This window comes from Camelina sativa, chromosome 7 (assembly GCF_030686135.1).
Source record: "Camelina sativa cultivar CO46 ecotype springtype chromosome 7, ASM3068613v1".
Taxonomy (NCBI): domain Eukaryota; kingdom Viridiplantae; phylum Streptophyta; class Magnoliopsida; order Brassicales; family Brassicaceae; genus Camelina; species Camelina sativa.
Genome location: NC_141886.1, coordinates 16,051,697 through 16,065,530, shown reverse-complemented (window position 1 = coordinate 16,065,530; position 13,834 = coordinate 16,051,697). Strand labels below are relative to the sequence as shown.

The following is a 13,834-nucleotide window of genomic DNA, read 5'->3' as shown; positions in this document are numbered from 1 at the left end:
CTAAATCAGTTGGCAATGACTCCGTCTGCTCCCCCGTAAATGTGTTGCCTGAAATCGTCAAGAAATCAGCCAACAACAAAAGCACTGATTCCTGCTCAAAAATCCCCAATCTGGAGATCTCTGTACCAGCAATCGATAACCCGAGATCCCCAATTGCTAGGGCTACAGTGTCAACGGATGCAATTCCGACAAATGTCGCCGAAGTAGCTACAGTCAGCTCTGATAAGGAATCCTCACGACCTGATGTAACTACAAAAACAACAATGATGTCCCACCGTCCTCCAGGTGATGCGACAGAAGACCAACCCTGGAAAGCCTTGCTCAAGGGAGGTTTCTCAAATACAGCGGAAAGGTTCTCCCTTCACCCTTGACTCCGGAGAGGTATGTGTTACTATCCCAAACACTGCTATTGAGAAGAACAAAAAAGCTTGGGATAGCTTTATTATTGGCCAATTTTATGAAGAATCGCCGGCTAGAGGAGCAGTCCATGCTATTGTTAATGGGATATGGAGTCGACAGAATAAAGACATATCTGTATCCAAAATGGAAGGTAACTCCTTTCTCTTCAAAGTCCCCTGCCTGAATGCGAGGAGGAGAATCCTAAGTCAGTGCCTTTGGCAAATAGATGGCCAAACGTTGTTTGTTGCGAAGTGGTCTCCGGATGTTATTCCAAAAAAGCCAGAGTTGTCTATGGTTCCTGTCTGTCTTGACTTTCATGGAGTCCCTCTTGAATTCTTCAACCGCGAAGGTCTCGAGCATATAGCCGGACTGGTTGGTCATCCAGTTTGCCTCCACCCTCATACTGAAAAACTGTTGAATACTGAAGTTGCAAAGGTATACACAGTTATCGTCCCTCGCAAGCCTCTTCCTGATGCAGTCAACGCCAGATTTGAATCAGGGCAAATCAAGCGCATTCGTGTTTCCAGCCCTTAGTTACCTTCACTATGCAGTCACTGTAAAAAGGTAGGACACACCATGGCTCGGTGTCCTAATTTCCCTCCTAAGTGTAACCTGTGTGGTTCGGTGAAGCATAACACGGATTCATGTCCACGTGCTAAGAAGGATAAGAAAAGTGGAAAGGTTCCCATTCAAAGCCAACTTCCAATTGTTGAAGTGAAGGAGCATGTAATCCCCGTTACACAAGCCAGGATGCTACCTCCAATGAGCATACTGTCTAAAAACAACTCTGCAGCGGCCACTCCAGGTATTTCTGTTCTAGCAATGGGTGAGCCAAGTGCAACTGTTCGTGCAGTGGGAGAATCGAGCAACAAAATGAATTGTCCACCACCCTTTAAAGGGCCTAAGCAAGGTAACACACCTACAACCTCTGACAGGAAGTTCCAGGAGGATAAAATCTGTATAGATCTTTCTGCAAATCTGTTCTCTCATCTAGCTCCGCATGATGATTTGGTCGATGCACAAGATCTTCTCTCGGATCATGATAGCCTTTCAGATGATGAAGATAACCCTGAAGTAGAATCCGATAGATTTCTCAAAGTTATCTCTAAGCGATTATTGAGGAAGAAGGGCAGTAGAGCAGGGGTTAGAGGCCCCATTTCCCTCTAATCAATATCTCTTTATGGATATTTTTTGTCGTAATGTAAGAGGGTTTAATGATCCCATAAAACGTAGAAGCTTCAGGAAGTGGCTCAAGGTACATAAGCCTCTTTTTGGTGGAATTCTAGAAACGCGAGTAAGTCCAGATAAGGCTCAAAATTTTGTCTCTAGCGTGGTTCCAGGATGGCTATATTCGGATAATTATGACTTCTCAGACCTTGGCAAGATATGGGTTATATGGCACCCTTCGGTTAAGGTCACTATTTTGTCTAAATCCTTGCAAATGATAGTCTGCTTAATACAACTACCATTTGTTCCTACTGAGATTGTGGTATCCATTGTGTATGCTTCCTCATCCAGTCGTGCAGAGCGTAAGATCCTTTGGGGTGAGATTCAGGATCTAGCTTCTTCACCAGTAGTCTTGAACAAGCCCTGGACAGTTACTGGAGACTTTAATCAAGTTCTTTACCCCCATGAGCATTCTATCCCTACAACTGTCTCTCAACCGGGTGGAATGAGAGAATTCAGGGACTGTCTGACAGTGTCCTACCTAGCAGACCTTCCTTTCTGTGGTAATACTTTCACTTGGACCAACAATCACGAGGTAGGACTGATTGCTGAGAAGTTCGATCGTATCCTGGTCAATGATGTCTGGTTAACTTATTTTCCAAACTCTCTTGGAGTCTTTGGAGAACCAGGGTTTTCAGATCACAGTTTGAGTTGCCTTTTCTTGGATTCTGGTCAGCAGAGGAGGAAAACGCCTTTCAGATTTCTAACCCTCCTCAAACAAAACCCAGATTTTGCTCCCCTGGTGAGACTGTGGTGGCAAGCATTCCCCTTTGACTGTTTGAAGATGCTAAGGTTTTCTAAAAAGCTAAAGGAGCTAAAAAGCATTATTCGAACCTTAACCAGAGATAACTACTCAGGGATTGAAAACCGTACAAAGGAAACATATGAGGAGTTATTAGTTTGTCAACGAAATCTCCTCGAAAAGTCGTCAGCTGAAGAACATTGCAAGGAACAACAAGCTCATCAGAAATGGTGTACTTTGGCTAAAACTGAAGAGAACTACTAAAGACAAAAGTCAAGGATCTGCTGGTTGAGAGACGGTGACAAAAACTCTAGTTTCTTCCACCGAGTGATTCTTTCTCGTCAATTGCAGAACCAGATCTTGTTCCTTTTTGATAATAATGATCAGTTGGTGGACACAAGATTAGGTATCCAACAAGTTGCAATCCAGTACTTCAAAGACTTTCTGGGAACAAAATCAACGACACAACCACCTGATGCAGAGGTCCTAGCTTCTTTCATCCCTCAAAGATGCTCTGCTACTGCGATTCAGGTTCTATCTAAGCCTTTATCCCCTGCGGAAATCAAGCTTGCAGTATTCTCCTTGCCTAGGAACAAGGCACCAGGACCAGATGGCTATTGTGTTGAATTTTTCACTGCTCACTGGGACACTGTGGGTTCGGACCTAATTGAAGCAGTACTTGAGTTTTATTCCTCAGGACAAATGCTTAAACAATGGAATTCTACCCTATTATCTCTCATTCCAAAAATGCCAAATGCTTCTAGAATGAGTGAATTCCGCCCCATTGCTTGTTGCAACACCATCTATAAAGTGGTCTCCAAACTCTTAACAAACAGGCTTAAAGCAGTACTAGCAGATCTTATTGCCAACACGCAGTCAGCTTTCATCCCGGGCCGTCTGTTGGTTGAAAATGTTCTGCTGGCAACAGAGTTAATACAAGGGTACAATCAAAAAAATATCTCTTCACAGGGACTACTTAAGGTTGATCTCAAGAAGGCCTTCGACTCAGTTCATTGGACCTTCATCATCAACGTCTTGCAGGCCATGGAGTTCCCTCCTCACTTTGTCACTCTGATCACTCAATGTATTACAACTCCCATGTTCTCAATTTCGGTCAGTGGTGAATCATGCGGTTATTTTAAAGGTGAAAAAGGGCTTAGACAAGGTGATTCGATCTCTCCTTACCTCTTCACCTTAGCAATGGAGGTCTTCTCTCAGATGCTGAACAATGGTTTCAATGCTAGCATAATTGGTCACCACCCCTCAGCCTTAAACCCTCAGGTAACTCATCTAGCTTTTGTTGATGATATAATGATTTTCTTTGATGGCAAGAAGGATTCTTTGAACACCATCACAACAGTTCTTCAAGACTTCTCAGATATCTCGGGTTTATCCATGAACAAGGACAAGACTGAACTGTACCTCGGAGGAGTGAACCAATCTGAAACTGATGAGCTATCAACTCTCGGATTCAAGTTAGGGTCACTGCCTTTTCGATATCTGGGCCTTCCTCTAATGCATAGGAAGCTCCAAATGGCTGAGTATAGACCTTTAATCGACAAAATCTCATCCCGGTTCACTACCTGGTCTGCGCGTGCACTGTCGTATGCGGGAAGAATGGAACTAATCAAGTCAGTCATCTACGGGACAGTCAACTTCTGGGCGTCGGCTTTCATCTTGCCTAAAGGTTGTATCAAACGCATTGAGAGCCTCTGCTCTAGATATCTTTGGACTGGTGACATCAACAAAAAACCAGCTGCCAAGGTTGCTTGGACACAACTATGCCTCCCAAAGCATGAGGGTGGTCTTGGCTTTCGCTGCTTCTCCACCTGGAACCGAACTCTCTGTCTCAAGCTTGTTTGGAGATTATTTACGGGAGATTCCTTGTGGGCTCAATGGTTGAGAAACAACAAAATCAAAGATGGGAACTTCTGGTTTATTGATGAGAAGAAGACAACATCGTGGACTTGGAAGCATTGCTGAATCTTCGCACTGTTGCTATCCGTTTTATGCGCTGTGAAATCGGAGATGGCAAACATGCGAGTTTCTGGTATGACTATTGGACTCCATTTGGTCAGCTAATCCACTTCTTGGGACCAACTGGTCCTGCACAAACAGATATACCACTTCATGCTACTGTTGCGCATGCATCCTCCCTGTCATGCTGGAACCTTCGACCGGCACGTTGACCGCAAGCTGAACTGCTGCATATCCATTTAACAATGGTATCATCGCCTGCCTTATGCACAAGAGATGATTCCTTCCTCTGGTCCATAGACGGTGACACTCAGGACTCTTTCAGTTCTAAAGCAACGTGTGAGGTTCTTAGAGAAAAAAGTGCTCCTCTCACTTGGACCGTCATGTCTGGTTCAAAGGTGCCACCCCAAGACACGCGTTCCTGCATTGGCTGACACATCAAAACAGGCTCCCAACTCTTTCAAGGCTAGCGAGCTGGGGAATGCAGATTGACACATCCTGTTGCCTTTGTGGAGCCTATACGGAAACCCGTGATCACTTATTCCTTCACTGTGATTTTAGTGAGGAACTATGGGAACAAGCAACACGAAGACTGGGGTATCGGCCCTTCGTTTTTCATACCTGGGAATCACTCTTTGCTTGGTTAGAATTGTCGAATACCACCTCTACAAACACTCTAAGGAGGCTTGTCGCACAAGTAGTTATTTACTCAATATGGATGGAGCGTAATAACAGGCTTCATAACAACATAACAACCCCACCGCATGTTCTGTTCAAGGCTATGGATAGAAGCATTAGAGACGCCATTCTTGCAAGGAGCAACCTGAAGAACTTCAAACCCCTTATGCGCGATTGGTTAAAGCATGCTTAGACTACACATCACTCATGTTTTTAGATAGTCCTTGAAATTATTTTTTTGGCAAGGCTTATCTACTGTTTCACCATTTTGTAGCTACTACAAACTAATTTCTTTAATGAAAATTCACAAATTTTCAAAAAAAAAAGGTGAATAAATGGTGTGATATTGACCTAACTGAGTAAAGAACACAATTATATCTTGCGTCCCAAGAAATCTCCTTATTTCATCAATGTTGTCAGATAAATTTATATTTCAAATAATACAACAACGTGTTTTGAAGATTCGTTTACGAAAGGTTTGATTTCTTCAGATTCTTTTTTTTTTCACACAGTCCTCGGTTTATACTATGAGACTTCATACCAACAGAGTGCTCTGTTTTTCACAACTCTGTCTGTTGAGTCTTCATAGTTTGCAATTCAATAAACACGCGTACCACCAGGAGTTTATAGCCAGACATCTTACAGCACAGTAAGTTTAATTTTATTCGATTGCATTCATCCTTGTTGCTGTATGAAAACTTCATACTTGCTCGATTGCATTCATCCTTGAAAAAAGTTAGAAATACCAAAGAAATTTAGTTTGATTTTTATCAAATGAGTTTTTAGGTCAGATTCTTATAATTAGAGTCTACTTAATAAAGTCTACGTAGAAAGAGACAAATTACAAGTTAAATAAATGAACAAAACTTTTACACTAACAGTTCCAAAGAGAGTAAGAGAAAGAAAGCAGAGGGAAGTGTTTGGTTCTAGTAGTAATATCCTTCAACAAGAAACTAATCCATGATCTAAATAAGCTTCTTCTTTTCAAAGTATTGCTTCAAGAACAATATCTGTAAACCAGAGACCACAATGCAAATCCCCAGCGACATTATACTATACCATGCTACTCTCGAGTTTGTTTTTTCGCTCACAATCCTCATTTCTGCTTCTCTGCGATTGTGAAGAAAAAAAAATGAGAAAAAGAGAATGTGTGTATATCTTTTCAGTATCTTCAAAGAATGTAGCAGTTAATTAAGCTTTTACTTGTTTCGGAGGTAAATTAGATTTTCATGGATGGCCTCAACTGCACCTTCAAGTTTCTTAAGCTCCAGCTCCACACCCTATGGATTGAAGGCATAATCGGGTGTCATATAGAGAGATTAACTTTGTTGCACAGCCTATTCATCGAGGTGTTGCGAAAGAATTTTCAAGTAATTTGAAGACTATTATCTCAGAGAGATGAAAAATAGGGAGCTGACCTCAATCTTCTCTTTTCTAGCAATGGAGTCCCAGTCTTTGGCTGCGATTCCGGTTTTCCAGTCAAGGTTGATGCTAAAATCTTTGTTACCATGACTATTGCCATCGGCCTCAAAACACGCCAAGTAGGTTCCTGATTCTTGGGTTGTAAACGCAAACTGACCATTCGTTGTGTTTTCCTTGTGGTGCAAAACGCTGCCATAAGGTGCTGTAACCTGCAATTACAACATATAAATTTCTGGTCATTTTCCTCTTCAAGGAGTTGAGATCCCTCATCAACCTATATGCATATACTTGGTACACATCTTCATAACAAATGTGATTGAATTCTCTACAACAATCTATCAAGCTATGTGGTAGCTGGTAGAGTCAATAGCTACAATCTAACTAATAAAGCATGGGAGAATAGAAGCCTATCAAGCATCTTTGCAAGAATATAGAGAACTTGAGGTCGTAAGTAATCGTCTGTTCCAAACATATTTACTCTTTTTCTCACACTCTCCCTTAACAAACCAAGCTATTGACACGAGAAATACGTCTACGTTAAACACTCACAAACATATGTGCATAACACACCTGTGAGTAAACTTTTTACAACAATCTATCAAGCAATGTCGTAGCCGAAAGAGTCAACGGCTACAATCTAACCACTAAAAGTATTAGAGAGAGTTGGATTTAGATAAGATTACATAAACATTTTCATAGGAAGTCATCAAGATAATATCTTAGCAAGCAAATATAGAACTTTTAGTAAACATCAACTCCTTAAACACACCAAGCTTATTGACAATGTCTCTTCTCATTCAATTAGCTCTGAATCCAAAACTGAGTATACATAACAACAATCTTACCAGTTACCACATCCCTTTGTGTCAAAATCTATTACTCTTATCACATTCACAAAACATATCTTCAATTCTATGAATCAGCTACTCATCTGTAACATTGAATGCACTCGAGCATCAATGCTTCAATCAATGCTATACCCAAAATCCAAATGTGGTAACACTGACAAATTTAGAAAGTTCCAGATTTCCAAATCTACAGGACAAGGGGAAGAAACCAAAAAAACGATTCGAATCCAAAATATTTTATACCTTAATGGAGACAGTAGGGAAGATTGAATGTTCATCGGAGATAACGAGGTAATCAGCTAAAACGACGATGTTGCTTTGTATCTCTTCGGAGACGCATTTTGATCCGGTGTGAGGTATGGTAAGCCACACGGCTTCACAGATCGGTGATAGGAAGATAATGAGAGCTGAGAGTATGAGCGTTGTCGGAAAGCTTCGATTCATCTTCTTCTTCATCGAGTTTTTTTTTTGGAACTTTTTTTGCTTCCGATTTGTGTATTTCGTCGAGATCGCTCTCTAGTCTCTCAGTCTCTCAGATCTTGTTTCTGGTTCGTTTAACCAACGAGTTTAAAAACCGGTTTGAGGAAAATTGTAAATGTGGCTAAATTAGAGAGTGAAATTGGTTAGACAACAAGATTTATACATAATTTCTTAATTTGATCATTTGATAGACCAGTTAGCATAATTTGACCAACTTAGTGAAATGAATGGTTTGTTGTGATTATGTGGTTTTAAAAAAATGTAATCTACTGTGAATTTTTAAATATTATATTAGTATAGAACAAATAAAATAAAATTTTGAGATGCTAGAGATTTTTAGATTTGTTAATTATTTATGATACTAGTTAAAGTTTGATTTGACTTTGTTCAAATAATAAAAAAAAGTTTTGAGTGACAAGACGTTTGATTGTAAAATTTTCTTGAAAGCTTTTAATCCTAACAACTTTAAATTGTATGTTATCAATCATTTCTATTAACTCTTAATATTTCACCTTCCTAATTAAAATTAGTTGTTGTTTTAGAAGTTAATTTTTATTTTAAATTAGTTGTAGTTTTATGTTTTTAACAGTTTATGTTTTCATTTTTTTTTTGATAAATCTCAAAAAAATTTGGCGAAATTTGGACGATTTTTAGAATTTTGTGTACGCGTTTTTGTTATGTTTTCTGTGTTTTAAGAATGTGAGATAAGTTCAGGCACGTTTACCAAAACCGCCGCTCAGTTTCTCCGGTCTCCTCCTTCTTCTTCTTCCGGTCGTCACGTCTCTTCCCCGTGCTTGTCATCCTCCTTTGCTTGGTGTGCGTCGCGGCACTCTCCGGTCATTGACCGTGCCTATTCTTGGGCAAAGAGAGCAAATGCCCAATACCACAAAAAAAAATACTAAAATTTTAGGCAACATTTTATTTAAAAAGTAAGCTTAATATTTTAGTTAGCTTAATATAACATGTTTTAATAATGGAAACATTTCATTAGAATTATACTTTTAAAAATACTATAAGTTTTATTGAGATTTTCTTATATTGAAAATAAATTCTTTACTAATAACAACATAAGTCAAAAAAAAAATTTAAACAATGAATAACTCAAAGTAGTACATGTGGAAAATTACAATAGAACATTGTGAGTTAACAAAAATGATTTTAATTTTTATATTATTGGTTTTGTTATTAACAGTTTTATTTTATTTAATATTAAAATAGTTTACTAATAAATATTACAAAAGTCAAAAAAAAATATTTTTGCTCTAGGCATCTATAAGTGTGAGCGCGGCAATGGTTTAGATGGATCATGGATATTATTAAAATTCTTTCCAAAAAATTATTATACTAATAAAAATCTTAAATTTAAAAGATAAACGAAGTATCTCCCAGCAATGACACATCATCATTTTATAGTTATTAATCAGTTTAAAGCAACTAATACATTTTTAAATATGTGCCATTATTCTACAAAGTTACACCCTAATCTATTCGGCACTTAGGTTAATATATTAACAAATCCTAGTTGCAACTTGCAAGCATACTTACAAAATATTCTTGAACAATTATTGGAATTTTGCTAGCAATCGGTGATTTTGATGTTTTTGTTCATCTTGAATTAATAGGAACTTAGGAAGCTTAAGTTAATTAGTTAAAATTAAATATCAAATCGTCATGTAATTTAGTTAACGTTTCTTTATAACAAAAGTTCATTAGTAGCTGAAAAGACGTTAAACTCATGTCAGTGTGAACTTTATAATATCAACACTTTTTGATTGGAATATTCATAAATGTTACGTGCAATTTTTTTTTGTCTTTGTTAACGTTTCCGTTATTTTTGAGATTTGACTGTAACAAACTGACTATCCACTGCACACATTATCGTGATTCGTGAGTCGTGACTAAACATTTCATAAGCTGTTCTGATTCTTATATTTCCTTTGTCAGCTTGCATATTTCTCTCTTGTCTCATAGCATCTACAAATCCAACACAACCAAAGTTCTCATTCTCGCCCTCTATGTCGGCAATGACCATTACCTATTATCCAAATCAGATTCCAATTCGACAATTGTCATTGCTTCTCTTTCTTAATTGAACAAGTTCTTGCATCGCTTTCTCGGGTTTATCCTAATAGACTTACCACTTTATACGCGTCTATTTCGAAATTTTCGACTATCATTAAAAAAGTCAAAAACCAAGTTCAATTTTGACTGTCTTTTTCGGTTTAGCTAAAACCGAACCAAATCAATTTTACTTTGTTGTATTAGAGTTTGAGAAATTGTACTTCTCTCTATTCTCTTTTGTACGACAAACATAAAATACGAAGAGGAATGAATCCTCAAAAAGGCAAAAACCCAAGCTCCAAATTTGAATTAAAAAAAAAAGTCAAAAACCAACCAATTTCTCCACTTTAGCTAAAACCGAACTAGATCAATTTTACTTCGGTGTTTAAGAGAATTTAAGGAATTTTACATTTCTCTATTCACTTATGTACGACAAACCAAAGAGGAATCAACCCTCAAAAAGGCAAAAACCAAAGAGGAATCAACCCTCAAAAAGGCCAAAAAAAACTCCCAAATTTGAGTGAAAAAGTCAAAAACCAACCAATTTCTCCGGTTAAAGTAAACCGAACCAAATCCTTTATTTACCTTTTCTGAAATTTCCTTCTTCCCCAGGCCGGCCTGCCCTAAGCCCCTAAGTGCCCCTCTCCTCTCCAACCTCTTTCTGACTCGACTCTCTCTCCTTTATTTGTATTTAAAGAGAACCAAAAATAAACGAAGAAAAATAAGAATTAGGGATTTCGAAAAGCCATGGCTCTTAAGTTGTCAACAATGGCTACCTAACTTTTCTGATTCCTGAAAGTAAGCAACTTTAAGCTTCTTCCTCCTCCTTTTTCTCAATTACATTACCATTTTTTTAAATCAGTGCGTCAGAATCGAATCTCACACCTTTTGTTTTGGTTTCTTCCTTTAACCCTTGTTCACCACTATCTTCAAAAAACCCACCTTTTTGATTTTCACAAAACTCCAGATCTGGTTTCATATTAGAAACAATTTAGTGGGTCACTTTAAAAATTCGATTTTTTTTGATCAAAAACGATGTGGTCGGTGGTGGGTTTAGTGAGACGTACGGCTATGTCCTCAACCGTGAGTAAAGCTTCCCCGGTTAGGACTTTGCTTGGTGGGTATAGGTGTCTCAACGTTGAATCTAAGGAAGATGATGAGAAAAAGGTGGATATGACTGTTTCTGAAGCTAAGAAGCTAATGAGATTAGTGAATGTTGAAGATATGAAGAAGAAGCTTATTGGTATGGGTGATAAAGAGATGGTTACTTACAGTACACTCATTGAAGCTTCTCAAGGTTTAGGTATCTCTAGATCTCTTGATGAAGCTCATGCTTTTGCTCGTGTTCTTGATGATGCTGGTGTGATTTTGATTTTTCGTGATAAAGTCTATCTTCATCCTGATAAGGTTCGTGAAGAAAAAAAAAAAGACCCTTTTTTTTTTTTGTTTAGTCTTTTGATGTTTCGTTGTTGAATCTGTTTTTGTGGATTTGTTTGTAGGTGGTGGATTTGATTAAAAAGGCAGTACCTTTAGGTTTGAATCCAGATGCTGGTTCGATTAGAGATGAGTTTGATAAGATGAGAAGTATGAAAGAAGAGATTGATGTGTTGGCTCATCAACAAGTGAGGAAGATTCTTTGGTGTGGTCTTGGTTACTCTGTGGTCCAGATTGGAATATTCATTAGGCTAACTTTTTGGGAGTTTTCTTGGGATGTGATGGAACCAATCACTTTTTTCACTACAGCTACTGGGATTATTGTGGGTTACGCTTACTTCTTGATGACTTCAAGAGACCCAACGTATCAAGATTTCATGAAAAGGCTGTTTCTTTCTAGGCAGAGGAAGTTGCTCAAGAGTCATAAGTTTGATGTTGAGAGGTTTAAAGAACTTGAGAACAAGTGGAAGGCAACGTATTGCTCTTCTTCTTCGTGCCACGCAAACGCATCGATTCGGAATCGTGTTGGTGTTGATCTTGATTTGGAGGATTCTTTGCAGAGTCGTCACAGAGATTGATTTGGCTTTAATCATCCCATCAGTTTCTGGTTTTCCTAACCATTTTTCACTTTTGATTTGCATACTTAACCATAAAATTTCTTCTCTCTTGTATCAAGTTTGATCATTTGGTGTTAATTGAGAGCCAAAGAATAGAAGTTAGTAGCCATTTGATAATCTTCAGCTACTGTTATCTAAATCAGCTGATGTTTTATGGTTAAGGATTTTGATGGATTATAATAGTCTAGTTAACTATGATTTGGAGGCTTAGATGATTCCTTTAAGGAATTTTTGTTATCATACAATCAATGAACTAACAAAGCAATTTCGTAGCTTAGTTTAATATTGATTTGAATTCTCGTTTCAAAGGTTTAAGCATTTGAGGGTACCATTGGGTAAAATGGTACAAAGAAGAGTGAAGGTGGATAGTATTATTGAATGTCCAACTCCAACACATGGGTCGATTATTCAATTCCTAATTACTACCTCGTGTCCACTAAAAAATGCACGCTACAGTCTTCGGTCAATGTGACATTTGACCGACCACAAAAATAAACAAACTGAAAAAATCTTTTAAGAATTATTTTTATTTTATTTTATTTAAACGTTTAAATTCTGAAGTACTTTTTTTTGTCGTGTGAATTTTATTATTGAACACAAGAAAAGATACTGAGCTAAAATTACAAGAGGCGATAGACAACTTATCCTTGCAGTCATTAAGCGACGGACTATTGAATATCCCCGCAGTTTTAGTCCACAAGAGGGAAACAAATCTCAAGAAAGGAGGATTCATATTAAAAACAAACACACAAAAAACACAAATCTAAAAAACAAAGTCATAGGAAAACTGAAACCTAAGCCCAATAATTAAACAATGGCATGAGAGACTCTCACAAAACTTCCCTATAGAACCATTAAACGCCGGGAGCACCAGTAAAGCCGAATATATCTCACACCGAAGCCAAACCAGAAGTAAACCAACAGGGAGGAAATCAAGATACCAACGCGACCAAAGACACAAATACAACTCCCATAGCACCTCACCAGCCAGACGGAGAGAGCATGAAACCCTAGGGTCAAAGAAAAAACTTTGATATCGACCGGAGACAAACCACGCAAGATCAGCTGTTCTTACACGCGGACACTCGTCGACCACAGTTTCAGCCACCTACAGACATAAAAATGGTGACGTCCTCGCAAGAGAAAAACTAAAGACCGATTCCACTGCTTCGACTAAAACCTGACTCCAAAGATTCCAAAGAAAACTCAAAGAGAGGCTAGTAGGTGACTCAACAACAAAATCCCTCCAAATGGCTCACACCAAGAATGAATCTAGAGCAAACACACAACCACAACCAGTAAGAGGACTTGAAGGAGAGGTAGAGTAAATATCTGATTTCAAACCCAAAATAGAGCCATATCCATCAATTTAAGCCTCACATAAAACAAACAACCCTAAATATGAAACCATGGTCACACCACACAAACCCGCTAAAATATTAAAGCCACCATCAAGCAAACATGGGATATATCAGACACGCTTAATTTGATGAAATTGACATCGATTACTAGTAAGAGAATCAACACACCTCCCCATAAGAAGAAAACCCTCGGACATACAACCACCGAACATCACAACGACCAGATCTGGATCTTCAAAGAAGAGGCGAGACTCTTCTGAAACAGCAAAAGAAACCGATCGATGGCCAGAGATAGAGATACACAAGAAAAAAAAACTCAAATAAAATGACAAAGAAGGCACAACGCCGAACCTATAAAGCCACCAGACGTTGGCTGTTTTGTGTTTTTAGAGAGGAGAGAGATGGGAGAGAATTAGAGCGACAAACTGCCTTCGAATTTATATTGATTTTACATAAAATTCATTCTGAAGTACTAATTGTGTGATTTAATATGTAAAAGTAGGGGTGGGCATTTCGGTTTAAGTTTGAGTTCGGTTTGGTTTATTTGGTTTTGGTAAAACTCTAACCAAACTCAACCGAAGTTAGTTT

General features: G+C 38.2%; 2 protein-coding genes and 1 long non-coding RNA gene across 3 annotated transcripts; 1 reads left to right on the top strand and 2 right to left on the bottom strand.

The window, feature by feature from the left end:
• Positions 1-5,856: 5,856 nt before the first annotated feature.
• LOC104701099 (transmembrane emp24 domain-containing protein p24delta4) lies at positions 5,857-7,997 on the bottom strand. The gene is made up of 4 exons (XM_010416734.3): positions 7,537-7,997; positions 6,442-6,654; positions 6,227-6,303; positions 5,857-6,133 (listed from the first exon to the last, which is right to left on the bottom strand). Exons 1-4 carry the CDS (start codon positions 7,747-7,749, stop codon positions 5,989-5,991), a joined length of 648 nt encoding a protein of 215 aa, XP_010415036.1. The 5' UTR covers positions 7,750-7,997; the 3' UTR covers positions 5,857-5,988.
• A 2,183-nt stretch (positions 7,998-10,180) lies between these two features.
• LOC147941289 (uncharacterized) lies at positions 10,181-11,042 on the bottom strand. The gene is made up of 2 exons (XR_015562167.1): positions 10,902-11,042; positions 10,181-10,803 (listed from the first exon to the last, which is right to left on the bottom strand). It is a non-coding gene; the product is annotated as an uncharacterized LOC147941289 (long non-coding RNA).
• Positions 10,495-12,080, top strand: LOC104701098 (calcium uniporter protein 2, mitochondrial-like). Its single transcript, XM_010416733.3, has 3 exons — positions 10,495-10,632; positions 10,802-11,241; positions 11,334-12,080. Exons 2-3 carry the CDS (start codon positions 10,870-10,872, stop codon positions 11,844-11,846), a joined length of 885 nt encoding a protein of 294 aa, XP_010415035.2. The 5' UTR covers positions 10,495-10,632; positions 10,802-10,869; the 3' UTR covers positions 11,847-12,080.
• The last annotated feature ends 1,754 nt before the right edge of the window (positions 12,081-13,834 follow it).

Bases quoted from the DNA above. Each gene is read 5' to 3' on its own strand.
- LOC104701099 (XM_010416734.3), bottom strand. From the start codon at position 7,749: ATGAAGAAGAAGATGAATCGAAGCTTTCCGACAACGCTCATACTCTCA. The intron at 6,655-7,536 runs GTATAAAATATT...TTGTAATTGCAG, and splicing joins TCCCTACTGTCTCCATTAAG to GTTACAGCACCTTATGGCAG. The intron at 6,304-6,441 runs GTCAGCTCCCTA...TTCAATCCATAG, and splicing joins CTAGAAAAGAGAAGATTGAG to GGTGTGGAGCTGGAGCTTAA.
- LOC104701098 (XM_010416733.3), top strand. From the start codon at position 10,870: ATGTGGTCGGTGGTGGGTTTAGTGAGACGTACGGCTATGTCCTCAACC. The intron at 11,242-11,333 runs GTTCGTGAAGAA...ATTTGTTTGTAG, and splicing joins TCTATCTTCATCCTGATAAG to GTGGTGGATTTGATTAAAAA.